Consider the following 26803-nt stretch of genomic DNA (forward strand, 5'->3'; position numbering starts at 1 on the left):
AATCATAATGCTCTGTATATGCCCAGTCGTATAATTAAATACAGAAGACTCAAAAAATGTTTTTCCAAACCTGTATGACTTTCTTTCGTCTGTAGAATCTGTCAGAGCTCAGTGAAGGATTCAGATTTGGAGTCTTTTTGATTCAGGGCTATTTACCGATTCATTAAACGAACTGACTCATAAAAGTCATTTGGTCATGAACCAGATTACACTTGTCGTCATGTATATTTGTTTGTGCTGTTTATATATATATTTTTTATCTTAATATTTAGACTGCTACCTCGAATTAAAAATTCGGAACTGTTTTGTTTTCTTTTGCAAACGGACGTGGACATTTTGCCTCCAGCGAGGAGCGAGCTTTCAAAGTTTTTATGTTTTCTCTCGCTCCATGATGGCGTGGAGCAGGTCAAACCAGAGTTCTCTCTGAGGAGGACATCTGCAAAATAGTATTGTTGTTGCACAGAATATCAGCATGGTGGTGATTACATGGAGCCCCAATTGCAAGTTATTGCTTAAAAATATTTTAATCTCAGTCCGAATGTGGTTTGATAACTAATGAATTTCATTTCATTTCATATTAAAGAATATCATAATGGTCATTACCATAATTTTACCTTGACACAAACGTTGTTATATGCAAGTGGTGCTTGTAGATGTATTTTCTGAGAAGCTGCACATCCCAAAGCCCATCAACAATAAAACATTATCATTTTATTCATAACTCAGTCCTTCTTAGCACAATACCTGGCATCCCAGTGTTGATTGTTGATCCATTCAAAAGTGGCAGATCCTTCAGTTTAGGCAATCCAATACTGAAAAACCATCCTTCTTTCCTAAAAGGAATGCATTTTGTACTCAAATAGGGAAAAACTTACAGATTATGCTGTCTTATTTCTATGCATTCATGGTCTTTTGTACCTATTGTCATCAATAAATGTAGTTAAAGAATCTTATTTCAGGAAACGAATTTAAATTTACTCTTAAGTTTGAGTCATCATAGTAGGAACTGTCAAATGTAGAAAGCATGTAATGATCTGACCTGGATGTAATAACCAGTTAAAACAGACACATCTGTTTTGCTGCTTCGAAGGTCCTTCAAATTATGTAGAATACAGTGGGTACGGAAGGTATTCAGACCCCCTTAAATTTTTCACTCTTTGTTATATTGCAGCCATTTGCTAAAATCATTTAAGTTCATTTTTTTTCCTCATTAATGTACACACAGCACCCCATATTGACAGAAAAAAAAAAACACAGAATTGTTGACATTATTGTAGATTTATTAAAAAAGAAAACTGAAATATCACATGGTCCTAAGTATTCAGACCCTTTGCTGTGACACTCATATATTTAACTCAGGTGCTGTCCATTTCTTCTGATCATTCTTGAGATGGTTCTACACCTTCATTTGAGTCCAGCTGTGTTTGATTATACTGATTGGACTTGATTAGGAAAGCCACACACCTGTCTATATAAGACCTTACAGCTCACAGTGCATGTCAGAGCAAATGAGAATCATGAGGTCAAAGGAACTGCCTGAAGAGCTCAGAGACAGAATTGTGGTAAGGCACAGATCTGGCCAAGGTTACTTCTGCACTTAAGGTTCCTAAGAGCACAGTGGCCTCCATAATCTTTAAATGGAAGACGTTTTGGATGACCAGAACCCTTCTTAGAGCTGGCAGTTCGTCCAAACTGAGCTATCGGGGGAGAAGAGCCTTGGTGATAGAGGTAAAGAAGAACCCAAAGATCACTGTGGCTGAGCTCCAGAGATGCAGTCGGGAGATGGGAGAAAGTTGTAGAAAGTCAACCATCACTGCAGCCCTCCACCAGGTAGGGCTTTATGGCAGAGTGTCCCGATGGAAGCCTCTCCTCAGTGCAAGACACATGAAAGCCCGCATGGAGTTTGCTAAAAAACACCTGAAGGACTCCAAGATGGTGAGAAATAAGATTCTCTGGTCTGATAAGACCAAGATAGAACATTTTGGCCTTAATTCTAAGCGGTATGTGTGGTGAAAACCAGGCACTGCTCATCGCCTGTCCAATTCAGTCCCAACAGTGAAGCATGGTGGGGGCAGCATCATGCTGTGGGGGTGTTTTTCAGCTGCAGGGACAGGACGACTGGTTGCAATCGAGGGAAAGATGAATGCGGCCAAGTACATTCTGGACATATTCTGGATGAAAACCTTCTCCAGAGTGCTCAGGACCTCAGACTGGGCCGAAGGTTTACCTTCCAACAAGACAATGACCCTAAGCACACAGCTAAAATAACGAAGGAGTGGCTTCACAACAACTCTTTGACTGTTCTTGAATGGCCCAGCCAGAGCCCTGACTTAAACCCAATTGAGCATCTCTGGAGAAACCTAAAAATGGCTGTCCACTAACGTTTACCATCCAACCTGACAGAACTGGAGAGGATCTGCAAGAAGGAATGGCAGAGGATCCCCAAATCCAGGTGTGAAAAACTTGTTGCATCTTTCCCAAAAAGACTCATGGCTGTATTAGATCAAAAGGGTGCTTCTACTAAATACTGAGCAAAGGGTCTGAATACTTAGGACCATGTGATATTTCAGTTTTTCTTTTTTAATAAATCTGCAAAAATGTCAACAATTCTGTGTTTTTCTGTCTTAAATGATTTTAGCAAATGGCTGCAAAATAACAAAGAGTGAAAAATGTAAGGGGGTCTGAATACTTTCCGTACCCACTGTATGTGAAGAATATATATATATATTAGAAAGTGCTGTGCAATTTTGAAGTTCTTATGATAAATTTTCTTCTCTTTTCATTAACACAGATTAGAATAAACATGGTCTTTTTTATTTCACAAATTTATCTGCAAAAACACAGCAACCAGTGTGCACACAATGATCCATTGTCTTTTTTGCCATCTTTGCCATTTCTCCCAATCACCTCATATGTAAAAGTGATAGTCAGCCTTTGTGAATCCTTGTGTTTGGATTTGTGGAGTTGACTCATAAAGTGTAAGCAAGGTTGATGGAGGAAAGCAAGTTTCACTTCCTTTTTGCCTTTTGTTACATAATCATTCATTTCCCTTCTCTGGCTTTCCACAGTGATTCCAAATGCATGTGTTTTTATGTCTTCTGTGCTGAGTTTGCAGAGGGGGTACAGTCAGTGGACAGTGAGTAAGAAAAGAATTGGGAAATCTTCCTGACTGCTGGCATTGATGGTTTGTGTGAAGGGTTAGTATTGCACAATATCAGAAGGAGGTACGAGTAGTTACTGGCAAATTATTACATAAGGCACTTGAAAAGAAACATACTAACTCTGTTCTTGTCCATAATTTGCATTCCAAAATCTTTAAACTATTTTAAAGGCTTAGTTCACCTAAAAATGAAAATTCTGTCATTAATTACTCACCTTCATATCGTTCCACACCCGTAAGACCTTTTGGTTTATCTTTAGAACACAAATCATTGGAGCTCTCTGACTCTTCCACAGCAGTTTAATTACCACTGTTAAGGCCCAGAAAGGTACTAAAGACATTGTTAAAATAGTCCATGTGACTATAGTGGATCAACCTTAATGTTATGAAGTGACGAGAATACTTTTTGTGTGCAAAAATAACAAGTTTATTCAACAATCTCTTCTCTTTCATGTCAGTCTCCTATGCAGTTGATGTAGTGAACGCAGTGCATCCATTTTCTATGTGAGAACACCGGCTCATTATTGGCCGCGTGTACAGTATCAGCCAATACTGAGCCGGCATTCAGACGTAAACAGGGAAGCGCTGCACTGCGATATGAAAATAAAGAGATAAAGTTATATTTGTTTTGTTTTTGCACACAAAAAGTATTCTTGTCGCTTCATAAAATTAAAGTTGAACCACTGTAGTCACGTGGACTATTTTAACAATGTATTTAATACCTTTCTGGGCCTTGACAGTAGTAATTAAATTGCTGTCTATGGAGAAGTCAGAGAGCTCTCGGATTTCATCAAAAACATCTTAATTTGTGTTCTGAAGATAAACGAAGGACATATGGGTTTGGAACGACATGAGGGTGAGTAATTAATGAAAGAATTTTCATTTTTGGGTAAACTAACCCTTTAAATCAACTTCACTATTTCATTTTATACTGTCTTGGAAATTTTCCCAGCCACAACTTGTGGTCGTGAGTTTCCTCTTTTACCCTTTTGCTGTGTGTGGAGAAAGCTATCAAGAGTCTCTTAAATTGTGCCTTTTAATGTACAAACTATTGAGTCATTTCAAAGTTTGCAAGTAGTTGTTCAAAGATTCATTCAATATATTGCTCCTTGGAACTAGTGTCTGTTTCTGAGTTTCCCTGAAGACTTATTGCTTAAAGGAGGTGAGACTTCCAAGTATCCTCTATCCCATGCTGCTTGCTCAATACCTCAATAGTGTCTGTTGAAATCATGGTTGTGCATGGTTTTCACACCTGTTCTTATGGACCTGTTCTGAGCATTTTTAGTATATTCAACTGTATTTAGTGCTAGTACTTAATCTTGCATGACTTAGAGCCTTTTAACCTTTTAGCGCATGATTATGCACGATTATGCATAATGTATGATAGTACTAGAGAAGTTCACTCAGATCTTGCAGTTTAGCATAGGCAGTAGAGTAAACCATGATGTCATGGATTATGGCAGTATCCAAAGTTGCAAGTCTAAGTGAGACTCTTTTATCACCATTTAAAAAAACACACATGTACTGTATACTTTGCAGGATTTATCTTACTTTCTGAAATCTTAGGTATAACTTCTGTATGTAAGTACCACAAATGAAGGACATTCTCACCAAGTGAGCACTTGAAGGAAACAGTGAGGAGCAATTCCTTGACAACTGTTGGAATTCCAGTACTGACTGTACTTTTCTGCACAGTATGCTTTTTATCTGGCCTCAGGAAGTTATAAAAAAGCAGGCAGGTGAAAAGTAACATTTGAGGTTGTTGGGTCCACTGAACTTTAACATTCACTGATAAACATCCCTCATTACAAATGATCTACTTAAAGAATGATCTTTAATCTCTGTGACATTTCATTGGCTTCACATTCATGCAGTGTCAAGCAAGAGACATTGCAGGAACAGGCTAGATCACTGAGGAACTCTTCATCCATGTTCTCAGCAAAATGAGGGGACTGTTTCTACTGCTTCTTGGTGAGGCCAGGTTTTTTTCTTCTTGTATCAGTTCAAATACAATAGACAGGTTTACTCTGTGAATCTGAGGGTAAATTTAAATGTCAGCAAGGTCATCAGGACCAGCTACTTATGTTCTTTGATGATTGTTTTGTTTGCATAATGTATAGTTTTATAAAATAATTTTCTTAATATGACCAGGTACCAGTTGAAGCCTGCTTGAATTTGTTTCATTTATGTATCTTCACATGTTTATGCTTAAAAGTTAGAAATTTGTATGTGCATGTGTATTAATTTCTTTACAAAACAAAATTAAAAAGGTTTAGACTAAAGAGTGAAATAAGGGCAGTCAAAATTGCCCAGAATACATGGAATATAACAAGTGGCATAGCATTGAGATTGAGAAATGCCTGTGTGGAGCTGCTATCAGGACAAAGGTTGCTGCATAATTCCTCACACATAATGATTTTGATGGCTTCACTATTATTGTATCATGTGGAATATAGTAAAAATAAAGAATGATTAGGTGTGTCTGTCTATACTTTATACTGCTACATTTTAATAAAACAAATAGTGCATTCTTATTCTTTTGTAGATGTAAATTATATCCACCAATCAGGCATAACATTACAACCACATTTCTAATATTGTGTTGGCCCCTCTTTGACTGCCAAAACAGCCCTGACCCGTTGAGGCATGGACTCCACTAGCCCCCTGAAGGTGTGCGGTGGTATCTGCACCAAGATGTTAGCAGCATATTCTTTAAGTCCTGTAAGTTGCGAGGTGGGCCTCCATGGATCGAACTTGTTTGTTCAGCACATCCCACAGAAGCTCGATTGTATTGCGATCTGGGGAATTTGGAGGCCAAGTCAACACCTCAAACTCGTTGTTGTGCTCCTAAAACCATTCCTGAACCATTGTTGCTTTGTGGCAGAGCACATTATCCTGCTGAAAGAGGCCACAGCCACCAGGGATTACAGTTTTCATGAAAGAGTGCACATGGTCTGCAACAATGCTTAGGCATCCATGTGATGTAAAAGAAAACGTGATTCATCAGACCAGGCCACCTTCTTCCATTGCTTTGTGGTCCAGTTCTGATGCTCACATGCCCACTGTTGGTGCTTTCGGCAGTGGAAAGGGGTCAGCATGGGCACCCTGACTGGTCTGCAGCTTTGCAGCCCCATACGCAACAAACTGTGATGCAATGTGTATTCTGACACTTTTCTATCAGAACCAGCATTAACTTCTTGAGCAATATGAGCTACACCACACGGGCCAGCTTTCGCTCCCCACGTGCATCAATGAGCCTTGGCCGCCCATGACCCTGTTGCCAGGTCACCACTGTTCCTTCCTTGGACCACTTTTGATAGATACTGACCACTGCAGAACGGGAACACCCCACAAGAGCTGCAGTTTTGGAGATGCTCTGACCCAGTCGTCTAGCCATCGCAATCTGGCCCTTGTCAAACTCGCTCAAATCCTTATGCTTGCCCACTTTTCCTGCTTCTAACACATCAACTTTGAGGAAAAAATGTTTGCTTGCTGCCCAATATATCCCACCCACTAACAAGTGCCGTGATGAAGAGATAATCAGTGTTATTCACTTCACCTGTCAATGGTCATAATGTTATGCCTGATCGGTGTATAACCAATATTTTTCTCCACCACTATTTATTTTGCATTTATATGCAGTTTCGATGGGCTTGGCCTCCTGTCCTGATGGACAGTTCCAGTGTATTCACTCTCAGGAATGTCTTTCCATGGAACTGGTGTGTGATTTCCACCCCAACTGTACAGATGGATCAGATGAGGAGTTCTGTGGTAGTTATAACATTGTCATCTTAATAAAATGATGCTTTCCCTTACTGATGACACATCTTTGTCATCTAGTAATATTTAATGAACCTGAGTTGCATGCCAATAAAATTATATCTTTACAATATCGTTCGTCACAGGCCCTTGCAACTTTGATGAACATGCATGCGGATGGATTGACTCCAGTAATGATTTTGATGAATTTAAATGGCGTCGAGAGATGGCAAACATCAGTGATGTCCCTGGTGTTGACCATACCACAGGATCACCTTGGGGTAGGCCTTTGGATTTGATTTAAAATCCTGTGAACTTTTGATATTTAGACTTCTGTATTTTTTATAGGTGGAGTTATGCATGCAGAAGATGATTATGCAAGTATTTTCTCGAAAGCAATTTTGGAGCACACTCTTCCCAGGGCCACTGCAGTCGGATGCAAACTAAGGTGCAGAAGCAGCACATCAAACACTCAGTTTTAGGCCAAGGCTTTGCTTACTGTATGTGTAGCCTACTTCTAAATGCTGGATTTAAAAATGTTTTCTAATCACTAAGATTCTCATTCTTTTATTTATTTATTTATTTATTTTTAAAAATGTGAGCACAGTTTTGTAACATTATGTTTCAGCTTTTGGTATCATCTCCATGATCCTGTGAATATCGCTTCCGACTTCTCCCTGAGTTTGATTGGTGGCACATCACCTGTAAAGTTATGGTCGATTAAAAAGGGTCAGACTAATGGGTGGGAAAATGCTTGTTTGTTAATTGGTAATCGTCCACTGGGCTTGAAGGTAATGCACTGCATGCACAGTCATCTTGGGCACTGTAATTTCATAAGCTTTACTGACTTGTACTGACTGTACTGTCCTTGTCCTTTTGTGTTAATGCTTTCTTATTCCGTTTCAAAAACAAAGCTGGTATTTTCTGTGGATCCTATATCCATTGGAGATCAGGATATCATGCTGGATGACATTACAATGACAGACTGTGCAGAGGGAGACATCCCTGCAGCTTCAGATCATCTCAGCTGTGACTTTGAGAATGACACCTGTTCCTGGTACCATGACCAGTCAACTGAAATCACATGGAAAAGAGAAGATGGACAGAACCCTCCATTTGGTTATGAGGGACCTGCACATGATCACACCACCGGTTCTGGTAGGAATATATAACCATTTATACATGCATACATACATACATGTTACGGTTTCAAATTTTCAGGCCCCCTGTGCTTACCAAACCTGCATTAATTTGATCAAAAATACAGTAAAAATAGTTGTGTTGTGAAATATTTTTACAATTTAAAAATTTACAATTTTCTATTTTAATATATTTTAAAATGTAGAGTAGTTTATTCCTGTGATGCAAAGCTGAATTTTCAGTATCATTACTCCAGTCTTCAGTGTCACGTGATCCTTCAGAAATCATTCTAATATGCTGATTTGCTGCTCAAGTAATATTTCTTATTATCAATGTCGAAACAGTTGCACTTCCTAATATTTTTGTGGAAATCAGGACATTTTGTATTCAGGATTCTTTGATGAATAGAAAGTTCAATAGAACAGCATTATTATTATTTTTTTAGCTTTTGAAACTTTCTTTAGAGTCTTTTTTGATAAATTGAGTGCATTACCAGTAAAAAGAAATACTGACCCCAAACGTTTACCATTGTCTATGTAAAATTATTGTACTGTTTTGCACTGAATTACATCTCTTTGCCTGCAGAGCAACATATATATTATTCATTGTATGTTTTTATAACCTCATTTCATCTGTATAGTCCATGATTGGTAGACTTTACAAAGGATTTTGTAAAACAATGGGGGTTTTAAGAATAAAAAGTTCTAAATGTTTTTTTAAAGTAACATACTAAAGGGTTCACCCAAAAATGAAAGTATTGTCATTAATTACTCACCCTCATGTTGTTCCACACTAGTAAGACCTTTATTCATCTTCAGAACACAAATTAAGATATTTTTGATGAAATCCATTGGCTCAGTGAGGCCTCCATTGCCTGCAGGATAATCAACGCTTTCAGATGCCCAGAAAGGTACTAAAAACAAATTTAAAACAGTTCATGTGACTACAGTGGTATATTATGAAGTGACAAAAATCCCTTTTGTATGCCAAAAGAAGGACTTTTCAACAATATCTAGTAATGGCCGATTTCAAAACACTGCTTCGAAGCTTTACAAATCTTTTGTTTCGAATCAGTGGTTCAGATCGCATATCAAACTTTGGTGCTCCGAACCACTGATTTAAACCACAAGATTTGAAGCTGTGTTAAGGTTGAACCACTGTAGTCACATGAACTGTTTAAATGTTTTTAGTAGCTTCCTGGGCATTTAGTAGCCTCACTGAGCCATCGGATTTCATCAAAAATATCTTAGCTTGTGTTCCGAAGATGAACGAAGGACTTACTGGTGTGGAACGACATGAGGGTGAGTAATTAATGACAGAATTTTCAATTTTTGGTGAACTAACCCTTTAAGATCACTATTCATAAAAAGTTTAGTTAGTAAAATATAAACCTCAATTTAAAATAAACAAATATTTTTATTTTTTTATTTTTTTGCAGGCTATTTTATGTTCATAGCACCACAATGGTCATCTAAACCACCTCAGACAGCCAGACTGATTGGATTTCCACAGCAGGCCAAATGTGTCAGCTTCTGGTATATTATCTATGGGGGAAAAATTGGTGAGTTATGAACATGCTCTCATCATGCTCTGTGATAAAGAAAGTGTAGAGCTGTAATTGCTTTTTAATTAGGAACTGATTAGATTGTGAAAATGAAAAGTGGACATTTGGAATGAAAGATGGAATAACATGTACCAATAAATTCTGCATACTGAAGCTAAGAATAAGGTACATTTTGGTTTCATGTTCATGGTACTCATTAGTCTGTACATATTCATTGTGCAACGATGAACATTCTGACCTCAAATTCTACAAAATTTCCACATATCAGGGTCTACGTATCCTTTTTATTTACCTACCCCTAAACTTCACAAAAACATGTTGGTGATTTTTAAGTTGGTATGATAGATGACTCTTGTCTAAGCTCTTACAGTCAAAAATTAACCAAACACATTTGTTACAACATATGTTATTATTTATATGCACATATTTTACATGTAGTTCTTGGGTGTCTGTCCTTATTGAAGGCTCTCTCAGATTCATAACCAAGCATGCTAATGGAAATCAGACACTTATGTGGATGAGGACAGGGACTCAAGGCAACAAGTGGCGTTTTGTGGACCTTAGCTTCACAGACAGTGAAGAACCAGTTCAGGTACTGAATCATACACACTATACTTAAATGGATATATGCATACATATGTGTTCTCATGCATTGCATCCAATAGATGATATTTGAGGGCATCTTGGAAGGCACTAAAGGCTACATCGCCATAGATGACGTACAGGTGTCAAATGGGTCCTGTCCAGCTGAGCGGGAATGCACCTTCCAAGCCTCTCTATGCGGCCTGTTGTCAGACCCTACAGCTGATTTTACCTGGATCCGAACTAACGGAGAACTGGCCACTGGCACCCCCAGCCCTGCAACGGACCATACATTAGAGACTGATAAGGGTCTGAATACCACCTTAGCTACAGCATGCCAGACTCCATAGTAATACCAACAATGTGATAATAATTCATATTGTTTTTATCCATAGGCTTTTACCTGAGTGCACAGCTGTGGAAGAACCCCAGTGGCAGCAGAGGCAGCATGCTGATGAAGGTCAATCAACCATCCTCTGAGCACGGAGAGTGCTTGATGTTCTGGTACCACATGAGTGGAAGAGACGTGGGTTCTCTTAACATCTATGTCCAGGAGCTTCACAGTGCCAAATCTCAAATACTCGTATGGAGTGTGAGTGGAGATCAAGGAGAACAGTGGAGAGACGGCAGAGCAACAGTCATAAGTCCTCACAGCCCATATAAGGTGTGTGTTTTATATATGTTGCACTGTGCTGCTTGTCATCTGGGACTTAAAATGACTAATGGTGGCGTGAAAGCTTGCTGCCTAATATATCCCACCCACTAACATCACTAACAGGTGCTGAGATGAAGAGATAATCAGTGTTATTCACTTCACCTGTCAGTGGTTATAACGCCTGATCGGTGTAATTTTAAACATAGTTTTTGTAATTATTTTATTTATTTTGTAAAAATTGTCAGTACTTTTCTCTTAAGTAATTGCACATACTTTATGCTTGTACTGCGAGGTTTTGGCCCATTGTGGATGATGCAGCTTCTGATTATGTTCTTTGCTTGCTTTTAAGAGCATGTGCAATATGTGAAGAGTGTCACATACACTCATACAGCCATCTAATTAATTCTTTTTTTTTATAGTAGAGCCATAAACATGTTCAATGTCAGTACCTGTAAAATATTAACTGGGAACATTAAAGATAGTCAATATAATAATTTGGTAGGAAGTACCAATAATCTTTATTGCCCAATAAATCTGACTTGCATGTGCAGTGGTGTATTTATACCTTTTATTATGCAGGTGATATTAAAAATCACATTCATGTATACAATCTAGTTATGTTTAAGCCTCTGGTTTACTGCTTGGATAACAGGTCATATTTGAAGCAGTGGTTGGAAATGAGCAGAACCATGATATTGCCATTGATGACCTAACAATCATAAATGACCCTTGTCCACCTCATGGTAAGTCCTTGACCTTCATAATCACAAGATTATAATTATTTCATTGCTGTTGACCAATTCATTAACATGTATTCACCTCACAAAGCACTTAATATATTCAAAACAAATGTTTTAAATTAAAAACTGTTATGCCATCTGAATGAAGCTGTGCACATGATTCTCTTCAGGGTTTTGTGATTTTGAGATGGACATGTGTGGATGGGTGAATACTCATGTCAACAGCTCCAGTGTTGACTGGAGCTGGACCTCTGGAACCAGTGCTGGTTCATTTGGCCCCGAGGTCGACCACACCACAAACACTGCAATGGGTAAATATTAACACATTACTTAATGCTGTATGTACACCGGGTAATAGAGATTGCCCATGGGTTGTAATGTTTGGAGTGCCACAATCATAAACCAGCCACTCTTATCCCGGGACCCAACTGGGTTACAATGAAAACAGATTTACAACCCAGAGTACAGAGTCAGTCACTGTTCACATTCATTACATCTTTTTTAAATACAATGAAAGTGAATGGTGACTGTCATTCTGCCCATCTCCTTTTATATACATCTGAATTAATAAAGTCATACAGGTTTGGAACAACATGAATAAATAATGACATAATTGTCATTTTTAGGTGAACTATATCTAGTGACTGCTAAGTAAACTGTTCTGAAATCAACTCATTCTCTTCTATCCAGGACATTACATGGCATTTGACATGAGTAGCTCAACAGATCAGATTGCTCATCTTGAGAGTGAGATGATGGAGACTGAATCTCAAGGATGTTTGGACTTCTGGTTACACATGCATATGTGGAGCGTTGGTGAGCATCTTCGTAGAGAACCTAAAGTTGGTTTTAGAATGATCTAAAACAGTGGTTTTCTACCAGGGGACTGCGGCCCACTAGGGGACCTCAACAAACTTCCAAGGATGACTTATAGTCGGCATGAAACAGAAGTTTTTTCTTATCTATAATGACGTATATCCGAAACAACGTGAAACAGCTTCTTGAACAAGAAAAAAAATGTAGGACGGGACTTGTTTTTGGAGCATTTGGATCGTTGTGGTTTGCTATTGGTTAGCCTCATGTGAGTGACCGGTTGCCGCGCCCCCATACCAGTAAACACATCATCAGAGAAAAAAAGAGATAGGAAGTTATTTTGATTAAAGGAGGAAGTTATTTTGATTAAAGATTATGAGGACACATGAATTAAAAAATAAAAAATGATGTGCACAGATAAATCACTTATAGTAAATACTGCAATATTCACAAGTTCGTTTCCTCATAAAATCTTTAAAGCTAATAAGGTTAGGCGTATTTGGCTTGCTGTCCGCTGTGGAGGGGCTCGAGGAAGCAGCTTCAACTCGAGCTTGGATATACCCCCCAGGGACTACTAGTGCCTGGAAGAGGAGTACGATAGATGAGATGCCTAATTTATGTGGTGGAGTTGGGGAGGTGGAGGGATATCGAAACAACTGATGCCAGAGCAGGGTGAGTAGCTGCTTATATGCTCTGGATGTAATTGAAAGATTAGGGTTCCCTCCTCTTGAGATTATGTTTGAGTTTCACTAATTGAAAGATTAGATGGGTTCACTCCTCCCAAAATTACGTTGTGAACTTCACTAAGAAAAACAAGAATTGCCCATTTAGATTTTTGTGGTGAGTTTAAAAGTATTTAAATGAATACATAATTATTAGTATATTCAAATAATCAAAATGTAATCCTAATTTAAAATGCTAATAAACACTTATTTTCCCTCAATACTGTAACTATTGATTTTGTAGAACATACCGTTTTTGAAACTTCTGGAGTCACAAAATGAATTGCGATCAATTAAAGGTGCCCTAGAACTTTTTTTTAAAAGATGTAATATAAGTCTAAGGTGTCCCCTGAATGTGTCTGTGAAGTTTCAGCTCAAAATACCCCATAGATTTTTTTTAATTCATTTTTTTAACTGCCTATTTTGGGGCATAATTAGAAATGAACCGATTCAGGATGTGTGGCCCTTTAAATCTGGTGCTCGACGCCCCAAGAGCTCGCACTTGCCTTAAACAACATAAAAAGAAAAAGGTTCAAATAGCTAATATAACCCTCAAAATGGATCTGTTCGTCATGCAGCATGTTTAATCGTGTAAGTACAGTGTTTATTTTGATGTTTACATTGATTCTGAATGAGTTTGAAGGTGCTCCGTGGCTAACGGCTAATGCTACACTGTTGGAGAGATTTATAAAGAATGAAGTTGTGTTCATGAATTATCCAGACTGCAAGTGTTTAAAAATGAAAATAGCGACGGCTCTTGTCTCCATGAATACAGTAAGAAACGATGGTAACTTTAACCACATTTAACAGTACATTAGCAACATGCTAACGAAACATTTAGAAAGACAATTTACAAATATCACTAAAAATATCATGAATCATGACAGTTATTATTGCTCCATCTGCCATTTTTTGCTATTGTCCTTGCTTGCTTACCTAGTCTGTTGATTCAGCTCTGCACAGATCCAGACGTTCTGCCCTTGTCTAATGCCTTTCATAATGTTGGGAACATGGGCTGGCATATGCAAATATTGGGGGCGTACACCCCGACTGTTATGTAACAGTCGGTGTTATGTTGAGATTCGCCTGTTCTTCGGAGGTCTTTTAAACAAATGAGATTTATATAAGAAGGAGGAAACAATGGAGTTTGAGACTCAATGTATATCATTTCCATGTACTGAACTCTTGTTATTTAACTATGCCAAGATAAATTCAATTTTTGAATCTAAGGCACCTTTAATCGAATACATCAATACTACCAGTTTCTGTTAATAGATAAAAGTATGTCATAACTACAACATAAATACCAGAAATATCTTAGTTGCTGATCTAAAATTATTTATTAATTTATCATTCATTAGGATAGTAAGTGAGGTCTATTTCTATGACTAGTTGAGGCAGTATAAACACCATGATCTTTCTTCCATTTATATATTTTGTTTGTGTTTATTATTGTAGAGAAGCTCACATTGGCAATTTATGTAAATGAGTCCGGTTCTCTACGTTGTCTGTGGAATCAAACTGGCAATCATGAAAATGTGTGGCACCATATCACTGTAGACTACCAATCATCTGAACGACACAAGGTGAGAGGCTGATGAACAAAAACATGCCACACACTCAGATACTTGACAGTAGTTGACTTAAACTTCACTGTTCACTTCAGATTGTGTTTGAAGCCGTGCGCCCCTATCAACCCTTTGACTCAGCAGTCATTGCTTTGGATGACATCTACATCAGGAGGAACACACGCTGCTCTGACCTGATTCCGACAACACCGGCTCCCACAACCGAGCCCACCTCTCCACCTGCGTCCTCCATGGACTGCAACTTTCAGGAGGGTAAGAAATGAATGAGCAAACCATAGATGTATGTGTATATGTACAGTGGATATAAAAAGTGTACACACCCATGTTAAAACAGCTGGGTTTTATGATAAATCTATAATAAAATAAAATAAAATAATTAGAACTTTTGCACTTTTAATGTAAAAATTATAACCCGTGAAATGCCACTGAATACCAAAGTAACAGATTGCAGGGGAAAAGATAAGAATAAAAAAAATTGGAATAACTGCACAAGTGTACACATCCCTGAATACTAGTAAAAAAAATATCCCTGTACGGTATAAAAATCATTATGTCTATGGAAAGTTCCCATAAAACATGAAAACCTGCAGGACTATGTGACTGGATCCAGGAGACAGATGATGGATTTGATTGGATCCATCAAGTGGGTGGAAAGGTGAATGAGCCATGGCTAGGACCTTTATATGACCACACGTTAAAAAATGACAATGGTAAGATTCATTATTTTACCCTTTAGTGGGCAGAGCAGGTCAGTCTATAATATTTTGTCATACATCTTCATCTTTTTCCTTGCAGGGTTTTATCTCATTATAAATATGTCTGGAGAACATGAAACCAGTGAGACAGCAGTCATTTCAGCACCGATGATAATTCAGAGCAGTGATGTCTGTATTGGATTCTGGTACTACATGTTAGGACCATCTCTTGGAAACTTAGATCTGCTTATTGAGACGGTACATTCAACATGGCATTTATCATGTTTGTGAATCTTAGGCTTGTTTGAATGATGCATAGCAATTTTAATGAAGTTAAACTTCTTGGATAAATATAGCATGAAAATACTATAAAATATTCTGCCCACTGCCAATTTACCCTATAGTATTTCAACACACTGGGTTGCCAGTTGGCGGAAAACACAGTGTAATTGCAGCCATTGAAGCCAGCAAACAAACTGGGTCAGAGATTGCAGATTCTAACCAACCTAAAAAGCCTTGGCATCCATATAAAAATCTTTATGATCGGCAACATATTAAAACGCGGATAAATCAATCTGGCAACCTGTGTGAGGGTCGAGTTTGAGGTGGAGGGGGAAACAATTCTCTCCAATATTTAGGAAATGGACTGCAGTATCCATTTTAACCACTAGCTGTCAATATTACATACTGCACCTTAATGTAAATGTCTATCTTTTTTTTAAGCGGTCATCGTGACTTGATAAGTCAAATTTTTCCTTGAAGTCATTGCACTATAAAAAACAGCCTGTAGGTTTCAGAACTCAAAACTTCATTGTTAGTCAAATTATGACATAAAAGTACAACATAGTATCACCTCTGCAGAATAAAATCAACGTCTACTTCTACATCATTGCATCTTTGGCCCCGCCCCCTGGACCGTTATTGAGATGAGAAGGAAAGAAGAGAGATACAGTATCACTAGACTAAAAAAACATTACCTTCCAATGGATTCTAATGCTAGGAAAGTGGTTATCAACTATGTGAACTCCCATTATAATCAATGATGCTGACTACACGACACAATAAATCTATTATTTACATCGTGTTTGCACTGCAAGTTATGATTAAAGCATTTCTGAAAGTGCAGAAATCGAGTTTCAATGACGTAGCTCTAAATATAATGCTATAAACACTTTTCATAACTAGTTAATCTCAACAGCTGTAATGGTAAAACAATGGCAATGCTCATTTATTATGCAAAGATGTTAGCCAGTCACAGCAGCGGGCGTTTACATTGAAGTCTCGCAAAAGACACGCCCTTTTCAACAGAGCGTTCAAATCTGAAGGCTAAAATCAGGGTATAAAATGGCCTTTTAATTCTAAATTATGACAATGTTTGATGAAAAAGTCATACTAACATTATACAGTGAGTTAGGGTGACCAGACGTCCCGTTTTTCCCGGGACAGTCCCGTATTTCAGCTCTATTTTTAGTGTCCCGACTTATTAAGAAAAAAATAATGTTTTGTCCCGTATTTCATCTTTCAACTGGGTGATGGAGTTCTGTCACACAAGAACAGCCTAATCAATTCGTCATAGAACAAAGTTACCATTCAATCACAATTCGTTATCGATTAGTGAAGGCGGGATAGGCGGAATCACGCTGAATAACACAGACCAGAAGCATCTCTCTCACGCACTCTCTCTCTCTTTCGCGCGATCAGTTCTCCTCGCGCCTGAATGGTCAAATGCACACATAGTTTTTCAAAATGTCCATTGTGTGGAGTATCTCACGTAAATACAGTCGGTTAAGTGGACGTAAACAGGTGGGTAAAAACAGGAAATGTGTCAGTAGCCTATATTACATCCATGGATTTGGTCTTAAAGGGACAGTAGCCTAATCAAATATTTGTCAGTATATTCAAATGTGAAAAAACAAGTTTAATCTCTGTCATATTTGTTGTATTGTTTGTAACTTGTTTGTAAATTTCTTTTTATACAACAATATATAACAAATATTTATATCTACACTGCCCTCCAAAAGTTTAGAAATGCCCTAGAAAAGTGGGGTTTTGGACAATATTGGCATGAATCCTTTTTAATTTGTGATAATTTTGCACAGGTAAGGGACAACACAAATTATAAAAACACATTTTATTACATAAACACTTTATACATAGAAAAAAACTTTCAATTATTGAAGCTATTAAGGTGTGCTGACCCAAAAATCTTTTACAAACCTGGGCCAAGTTTAAACCAGTAACCAGGCATCACAGCTGGCAAAGGGGCATGTCTGACTTTGACATGTATATACTGCCATTATTATGTAATGAAATGAAATGAACACATGAAAATTATTATTGCTGGATAATGTCAAGTTACTGTAATGTATTTGCGCCAAAAAATTATAAGGATTTATGCTGATATCGTCCAAAACCAGACTTTTCCAGGGGTGTTTTCAAACTTTTGGAGGGCAGTGTATATATATATATATATATATATATATATAGTGAAATAAAATTTCTTATATCATGGTCATATTGCGCACTCGTCCCGTATTCCACCATGAGAAATCTGGTCACCCTACAGTGAGTGCACCTCAGGAAACATAAAATAATTAAAAATATGCAGTTCATGACCCCTTTAAAAGAAGTTCAGATCATTTTTTACTGTAAAACAAAACCATTTTTTTTGTCTTTTATTTTTGGTTTCAGAAAACAATGGAAACCATCACATGGACAAGAAGAGGCTCTCAGACGTCTGAGTGGCTGAACGCACAAGTCTCCATTAACACTGCAGACGTTGATCGAGTAAGGGCCCCTGACATGTTTTTTAAATCACAATTCACATGTATGCATATTTACCAACAAAACAACAGGTACAACATGACTATCACCTTATACAGGTAAAGTTCTTAGGGAGCAGAACAGCAGGAGGCAGCGGCTTCATAGCCATTGATGACTTCAGAGTGACTGCAGGAGCCTGTGTGGAACAGAGTGAGTCAAAGCGTTTAAAGCGTTTTCTCTAATTGCCAGACGTTCTAAGTTATTAAAGTGATCTCTTTACCAAAGACCCGTGTGGTTTTGAGTCTCCCTTGCTGTGTGGCTTTGAACCCGATGTGACTGACAGCAATATCTGGCTCCGTGAGGGTGGCAGCAGTGGCCATACTGACCATACGTACAGAACTGAACTTGGTGAGTGAACAACAGAGGTGGGAAGTCCAGGGTCCAGAGAGTAAAAGTCCTGCCATGTTTTTATTCCACCCACTGAAACATTAATGAGATAAATAAGTGTTTAATTGAGTGATGATTGACCATTACTGAAGACACCTGATGACAACAAGCAGAATCGCCAAAGGAGAAAATCACTGTTTTTAAGTTACCATCATCGAGGTCAGGGTTTGTTTTAGTTGAGCTCTTGACCCTTGACATTTTAACATTAGTTTTGGGCATTTTTGTTGTTGGTTATGTTTTCACATAATCATTGTTTCATCTGAACTCATTTAGAGCCCAATCTTAGATAGATTTATTGACTCAACTTTTACGATACAAAAATATATATATTTTTAAATTCTGATTTAAAAAAACAAAAAAAAGGTTTATTAAGACACACAGGCATCAAGAATCAGTCTGTGAATCTCAACAGTGGTGAGAGTAATAAAGCATGTTGCAGTGCATTCTGGGTGCAACCAATCAAAATTCATCCATGCCTCCCATCATGCATTGCTGCATGAATAAATTATGAGCTGAATTGTCTTAGTAATTGTCTTTATTCTCACTATTTATATTTTGCTGTTTTTCTGTGACTTTTTAGTAGCTTGTTTTCTAATGTTCAGAGTTGATCTGTTTATCAGAATATGTTGCTTGTCACCGTTGTTGAGATTCATACGCTGATTCTTGATGTCTGTGTGTGCCTAAAATAAATCTTTTTGTGTCCTATTGTGATAGGGACAACTTTCAAAAAAAATAAAATTGTATTGATAAAGTTGATCCTCTGCTGTAGAATCACAGTTCTGCTGTAATCAATAATGTAAATCTAACTAAGATTGGGCTCTAAATGAGTTCAGTGATTCTGTTCAAATAACGATTATGTGAAAACATAATCAACACCACCTGATCATCTTTTAACTTTGCTTGTCTGGTTGGTTTTAATGCAGTTAAAACTGCCCAAACAAAACCTAATATTAAAACGTCAAGGGTCAAGAGCTCAACTAAAACAAACCCTGACCTTGATGATGGTAACTTAAAAACAGTGATTTTCTCCTTTGGTGATTCTGCTTGTTGTCATCAGGTGTCTTCAATAATGGTCAATCATCACTCAATTAAACACTTATTTATCTCATTAATGCTTCAGTGGGTGGAATAAAAATATGGCAGGACTTTTACTCTCTGACCCCTGGACTTCCAACCTCTGGTGAAGAAGCGCTTTTGTTGTGAATGTTTTTTTTTGTGTGTGTGTGATGTAATGACCTATGTCATGTGTTTTTGACAGGCCATTCAATGGCTGTGCTTGGGTCCAATCTTCAGAAACCAGAGGTTTCAAATCTTCTGACACCAGAGTATAGCCCATCTACAGAGTCCTGTGTGCAGTTCTGGTATGCTTGTGACAATGGATCCAGTTTTTGTATTTAAGCTCTGTTCTAACTCAGTTTAGAGTAATGCTTTGAAAATCACTGTTTGTAGGTATAGGCTGTCTGCAGGCTCAGGTGATTCACTCTCAGTGCATGTTCTTCTGAATGGGGAGCTGGGTCCAGCTCTCTGGTCTCTGTCTGGAATGACTTCTGATAGTTGGGAGGTAGCAGAGGTCACTGTGTCATCTCCTTCCAAATTCAGAGTGAGTTTTTTTTTTTTATTATTTTCTTATATCTATTTCTTTGTAAAATGAAAACTGCCATAATTTACTGACCCCCATGTTGTTATCAAACTGTATGACTTTGTCTTCTGTAAAACACAAAAGGAGAAATTAAACCATAAGATAGCTTTGAGTGAGAGACAGGCCACAATTTAAGTTGTTTTTCAGTGATCATCTTGTCCACCAAGTAGGACTTTGTGAATGAATCATTCTTTTGAGTCAGAGCTTTTTGATGAATCAGTTGATTTGGTTTACAGAACTGGTCTGATGATTCATCACCGCTTTTAGTTGGCTGAACCGTTTCTTTAAAGTGTTAGTTCACCCCAAAAATGAAAATTATGTCATTAATTACTCACCCTCACACTAAAAAAAACTCTTTGAACGAACATAAAAAAATCATGGAAAGGATTTCAACATGATTAAGTTGCTTTATTTCAGCATTATGCAATTCTGTTATTCCAATTTAATGTACTTACGTTGGGTCAACTTAATTTATTAAGGCTGATTACACTTATTTACTATGGTTGGGCACAGCTTAATTTAATAGTGTCAGGTCAACTAATTTGCAATGTTTTGGAAAATAAATAAAAAGCAATAAATAAAAAATTAATTGTTTTCATATACATTGATTTTTTTACAATTAATTCTTCTTGTTTAATTTTGCGATTTATATAACATTTGTGATGATCTGTGTTAAAATTTTAGATGTGATACTGGATTCATCTTAATTGCCTTAACCAAAAACATTGTAAAGCTTAAATTGATCAATTTCATTGGTAGTAATGTTTTTACAATCAATATAGGCTTACAATGCTTTTGAGAAATGCAACTCAGAGCACTACCAGTGCAACAATTCACCACAATGGTAACCCTAAAACTATTAATTAACAGAAACTTTTAAATAATAGACAACATAATAGAACAGTAAACATTAAAAAGTCTTTCCATTTTCTCATCTTCCTAAAAACTGCTTAAAATAACACTTTATTTCAACATTTACACACACCTTTGCAAAGCATGATGGGAAGTGAAAATCCTGTTTGATTGAGTCCTGGTTGGGTTTACTTGATTGAAACATGTTTTTCCAATATGAAAACATCAAGTTAAGTCAAAGAGTAATCGTTTCAAGTCTATTTAACATGAATCAATTACATTTAAACCAGAAACCCGATACAATGGTGTTGAATCTAAATAAATTGTTTAAATAAACTGAACAGCATCAAAAAATCTTTTTTTTTTGAGTGCATGTCATTCCAAACCCGAAAGACCTTTTAAGACAAATTAAGATGTTTTTGATAAAATCCAATGGCTCAGTGAGGCCTGCATTGACAGCAAGGTAATTAACACTTTCAGTGCCCAGAAAGCTACTAAAGTCATATTTAAAACAGTTCATGTGACTACAGTGGTTCAGCTTAAATGTTATGAAGCGACAAGAATACTTTTTTTGTGCCAAAAAAACCCAAAAACAACTTTATTCAACAATATCTAGTGATGGCCGATTTCAAAACACTGCTTCATGAAGCTTCGAAGCTTTACAAATCTTTTGTTTCGAATCGGTGGTTCGGAATGTGTATCAAGCTGCCAAAAAAGTCATGTGACTTCAGTAAACGAGGCTTTGTTATGTCATAATTGTTTCGGAAAATGGCTCACCACTGGGGGGGGCGTGACTTTGGCAGTCACTTCATAGCATTAAAGGGGCTCTATGTAATAATGACACCCAGTGTTCAAAATAGGTACTGCAGTCCAAATATTGTTTGCCCCGCCCCCTCGCTCAAAGACGCGGGTTGCCAGCAACAATAGGGAGCGCAATTGACAATGAAAGCTGAGGAGACTTACACACTGTAAGCTGATGAGTTGATTCATCTGTTTTAATGTGCTATTGTTCATAGAGATATTTAGATGGATTCAGAGGCTTTTTAGGTCAGGTAGAATCTGCGATTCTCAGACCCAGCTTGTTTGCTGGTTTCCATGGTTGCAATACGCGCTGTTTTCCGCCAACTGGCAACCTGTGATGTCTTAATACTATTGCATAAACTGGCAGCACATGGTTTCGCACAGACCAAAACAAAGACAGACATTCCGACACGGAACGCACATGTCAAAGCAGAATATCTGGCTGCAGCATTGTTTTTCTGAGAAACAAGTAGGTGAACTTAGCATGTTTTCTAAATATCTGCAAACATATAGGGGTATTTTTTTATGCTTTATTAAAGTAAAAATCTTTAAGGTTGAATCAATGTAGTCACAAGACCTGTTTTAAATATGTCTTTAGTAGCTTTCTGGGCATTGAAAGTGTTAATTATCTTGCTGGCAAGCCATCAGATTTTATCAAAAATATCTTAACTTGTGTTCCAAAGATGAACGAAGGTCTTTCAAGTGTGGAACGACATGAGGGTGAGTAATAAATGCCAGAATTTTCATTTCTGGGTGAACTAACCCTTTAAGGGTCATAAAGTTTTTATTTGATTCTTTCTCTCCTTCCTTTGGTAACATTCACTTGCTTTTTAAAAATATTATTTTGAAAGAAAGAAACAAAATCGCATAATGCTTGCAGTTCCTGTGTTGTAGTATCCTCAAATATTAAAAAGAAGTATGCTGTATGTTATTTGGTTTGTTTGGCATTTAATCGTGTCATTTTGCATTCGCGCACAGGTGGCGTTCAGAGCAGAGCTCAGTCCAAACTCTGAGTCATTTGTTCTTCTGGATGATGTCTCAGTTAAAACTGGAGCTTGTTCTCCAGCAGGAAGTTGTGATTTTGAGTCAGGGAAGTGTACATGGGTTAATGTTGCTAATGGAGTCACAGATGAACATGACTGGATTCTTGCAGACGGTCACTACAGAGGTCCCCCTATCGATTACACTACTCACACTGCAGATGGTGAGGACCAGAGGAAAAATATCAGACTAACCTTCCCTGATCTCCTCTAATAGTTATGTTTGTGAATATTGCAAATATTTGACACAAATCAAATGAGATAGCAGGGCAGCAGATGAGACACATCACATGACAGTCCATGTTTTTTTCAGGCAAATTTCTTTTGAGCCAATCTCAGAGGAACAGGCAAGGCCAAAAAAGCAGTTCTGTGCTGACCTCTGAAAGGATCCGGCCAACCGGTGATTCCTGTTTTGAGTTCTGGTACCATATAAATGGAAGGTCTGTTCTTACTTGCTTTCTTCTTCTGTCCTCTCTTCCACTGTTTGACTGTCAGTTGTGATTAATGGAGTTTTTATGGTGCACTTTTCTATTGGCAGTGACCCTGGGATCCTTAGAGTGCTATTAGATTCAGAAGCAACAGAGCAAGAACTGCTGTTTGAAACACGGGTCACTGGGAACAACTGGGAAAATGTCTCCATTACTGTGTCTGAGACCAAACCCTTTCAGGTGTGAAATACCTATCTATTTGGTAAACTTTCACTGTTACATTGTATCCATTTGTGTGTAATTAAGTCATGTAACCTGTGTAAACCTGGTTTATCAGATTCACATAGAGGCTCAAACAGGCAGTGAAGGATACATCGCAGTGGATGACATTAGATTGACAAATGAGCCATGTAAAGGTAATATATCTTTCTAGTCAGTGAAAAAAAAAAAAGGTTTTGAATGATTGATGTAGCTGATGAGGCATTATTTGAGGGACGTTTGCTGTCAGTGTCTTTTTTTTTATTGACTTACTTTCAGACATCAGCGTGGAAAGTGGAGTGTTTGTTGGGTGTGACTTTGAGACAGACACTTGTGAATGGAAAGATATCAGTGTTGGGCAGTTTGTTTGGGAGCGGGACCAGAATGGTACAACCACCGCCAACACTGGCCCATCAGTGGACCACACTACTGGCACAGAGCTGGGTAAAATATTTTAGAGAACAACTAACCTGGAATAAAACTATGACTGGGTTATCTTTCCGTGTTCTATATATACACTACTGTTCAAAAGTTTGGGTTTGGTACAATTTTTTATTTTTTATTTTTTTTTGAAGAATGGTCATTGAGGCTGCATTTATTTGATTTAAATACAGTTAAAATTAATATTTTAGAATATTATGTAATATTTGAAAATATTTAAGAAAATTTTAAATAATTGTTTTCTGTTTTAATATATTGTAAAATATAATTTATTCTCGTAATGCAAAGTTGAATTTACAGCATCATAACTCCAGTCTTCAGTGTCACATGATCCTTCAGAAATCATTCTATTATGCTGATTTAGTGATCAATAAATGTTTCTTAGAAATATCAATGCTGAAAACAGTTTATTATTAGTTTTACAGTTAACAGTTGATATAAACTGCTTATTATTTTTGTATCTGAGTTTTGTGAGGTTACCATTGTGCTGGAGAGTAGATCCTGTGCTTCAGTCAGTGATGATTCAGAAACACTGAAGTTCTGCTGCATGTTGCTTTATTTAAAGATTGCAGTAACTGTGTAGTTGCTGATGCCGTGATACAGCAGTTACATTAGCTCATGCGTGTGCTGTTGTCAGGTAGTGACTTACTGCAAGAGAATTGCATTTTAAAGAAAAGGTTTCATAATAATAATCCAGGAAATGCATGTGAAGAGTTTTTTTTTTTTTTTTTTGTAAGACATTGAAGAAAAATTAGTTTTTGTTTGAACAACAGCCAGTTTTTTTAGTTTATGTATATTAAGAACATTTTAAATAATTGTTTTCTATTTTAATATTGTAAAATATAATTTATTCTCGTGATGCAAAGTTGAATTTTCAGCATCATAACTCCAGTCTTCAGTGTCACATGATCCTTCAGAAATCTTTCTATTATGCTGATTTAGTGATCAAGAAATGTTTTTATAAATATCAATGTTGAAAACAGTTTATTATTAGTTTTACAGTTAACAGCTGATATAAATTGCTTATTGTTTTTGTAGAAATGGTAATGCAGATTTTTTTCATCTGAAAGTTAAAAAGAACAGCATTTATTTGAAATAGAAACCTTTCATGACATTATAAATGTCTTTACTTTCACTTTTGATCAATTTAATGCAAACTTGCTGAATAAAAGTATTAATTTATTTCAAAAAATAAAAATAAAAATAAAATACTGACCCCAAACTTTATATTTTAATATTAGAATGAATCTGTTGATCTGGTTTTAATAAAAAGCTCTTAATAAAAAAAAAATGAGGTTTGAGGTGACATTGAATCATAACATGAATGGAGTTGAATCTGACTGCAGCAAAATGAACTGGAATAAATGAAATTATAATAAACACCCTTATAGTACAGCTCAAAAAAAGAACAAAAACTGTACGTACGTACATATGGCTATACTGAAGAATTTTAGACCATGTGACTTGCCACATGGGGATTTCAAGGACCACATGACGTAAAGAGTTGCTGAATACTATTTTTTTTTTTTTTTTTTTTTTTTACAGTTCTGGAAACAGACTATGAGTCTGAATTCACATAACTAATATATAAAGCAAAAACAAAATGCTATCTGTGTAATATATATATATATATATTATATTATATATAATATAAAAACATGTATTTGTCATAGGCTGGTACATGGCAGTAGAAGCCAGTCATGGTGACCAGAACAGCTATGCTGCTTTACAGAGTCCTGCCATGAAAGAGGCCAGCAATGAGTGTCTGCTTGAATTCTACTACCACATGTTTGGAGAGGGTAAGACTAGATCTCTTTTTTACTTCAGGTAATACAAAAAGATTTATACTGTAGTTCATACAATCTTGTCTTTGCCAGGCATTGGGGAACTAAAAGTGTTCCTTCAAGAAGGTCCAAGGAGGACGCCCTTGTGGTGGATGACTGGTAACCATGGAGATGAGTGGCATCGGGCAGAGTTGAATGTGGCTCGCACCCACCAGGTTTTCACTCTCCTCTTTGAAGCTACCAGAACCTTCAGCGAGCTCGGGGACATCGCTATAGATGACATCACCTTCTTCAACTGCACTCTCCCAGGCAGGTTACAAACACATTAGCTTATTTGTACTGATAAGTCCATTTTAAAGAACTCAGATCGCTTTGACCTTTAACACAGCATCGTGTAATGGGCCAAGTCATTAGTCCATCATCCATTATTTCTCCTTCAGAGCCTCATGAATCTTGTCAAGAGGGCATGTTCACATGTTCTAACCATGTGTGTGTGGAGCCGAACAGAGTATGTGACTATAGCGATGACTGCGGTGATGGCAGTGATGAAGAGCTCTGTGGTATGACTTTCTGTTTAAACAATCAAAACCGTGGTTCTGTCAGAGCCTCATAGTGCCAAAGTGTCAAAAGTTTTAAAGGGTTAGTTCACCCAAAAATGACATTTCTGTCATTTAATTACTCCTCTTCATGTCGTTCCACACTGTTAGACTTTTGTTCATCTTCATAATTAAGATATTTTGATGAAATCACATTTATTTATTCTTTTAAGCAATGAAATGACCATCATTCAAGGTCCAGAAAAGTAGTAAAAACATCATTAAAATAGTCAATGTGATTACAGTGGTTCAATCTTAATATTACGAAGCGACGAGAATCATTTTTGTGCGCAAAAACGAAACAAAAATAACGACTTTATTCAACAAATTCATCT

At 37.1% G+C, this 26803-nt stretch overlaps 1 protein-coding gene across 2 annotated transcripts in view; it reads left to right on the top strand.

Moving 5' to 3' along the window:
* The first annotated feature begins 5030 nt into the window (after positions 1-5030).
* Positions 5031-26803, top strand: part of si:ch211-106h4.4 (MAM and LDL-receptor class A domain-containing protein 1) — a 36220-nt gene continuing 14447 nt past the window's right edge. For both annotated transcript variants that reach the window (XM_067363187.1, XM_067363188.1), the window contains exons 1-30: positions 5031-5131; positions 6803-6931; positions 7066-7200; positions 7268-7367; positions 7548-7710; positions 7834-8077; positions 9498-9620; positions 10088-10215; positions 10289-10514; positions 10601-10869; positions 11513-11603; positions 11771-11911; positions 12291-12416; positions 14594-14721; positions 14802-14976; positions 15315-15434; positions 15520-15677; positions 18111-18206; positions 18302-18392; positions 18468-18590; positions 19888-19990; positions 20079-20229; positions 22900-23125; positions 23275-23401; positions 23500-23629; positions 23727-23805; positions 23927-24091; positions 25762-25887; positions 25966-26181; positions 26313-26432. In XM_067363187.1, coding sequence (XP_067219288.1) covers positions 5104-5131; positions 6803-6931; positions 7066-7200; positions 7268-7367; positions 7548-7710; positions 7834-8077; positions 9498-9620; positions 10088-10215; positions 10289-10514; positions 10601-10869; positions 11513-11603; positions 11771-11911; positions 12291-12416; positions 14594-14721; positions 14802-14976; positions 15315-15434; positions 15520-15677; positions 18111-18206; positions 18302-18392; positions 18468-18590; positions 19888-19990; positions 20079-20229; positions 22900-23125; positions 23275-23401; positions 23500-23629; positions 23727-23805; positions 23927-24091; positions 25762-25887; positions 25966-26181; positions 26313-26432 — 4237 coding nt within the window. In that variant the 5' untranslated portion in view covers positions 5031-5103. The remainder of the gene's footprint in view (positions 5132-6802; positions 6932-7065; positions 7201-7267; positions 7368-7547; positions 7711-7833; positions 8078-9497; positions 9621-10087; positions 10216-10288; positions 10515-10600; positions 10870-11512; positions 11604-11770; positions 11912-12290; positions 12417-14593; positions 14722-14801; positions 14977-15314; positions 15435-15519; positions 15678-18110; positions 18207-18301; positions 18393-18467; positions 18591-19887; positions 19991-20078; positions 20230-22899; positions 23126-23274; positions 23402-23499; positions 23630-23726; positions 23806-23926; positions 24092-25761; positions 25888-25965; positions 26182-26312; positions 26433-26803) is intronic.

This window comes from Chanodichthys erythropterus, chromosome 16, assembly GCF_024489055.1.
Source record: "Chanodichthys erythropterus isolate Z2021 chromosome 16, ASM2448905v1, whole genome shotgun sequence".
NCBI lineage: Eukaryota > Metazoa > Chordata > Actinopteri > Cypriniformes > Xenocyprididae > Chanodichthys > Chanodichthys erythropterus.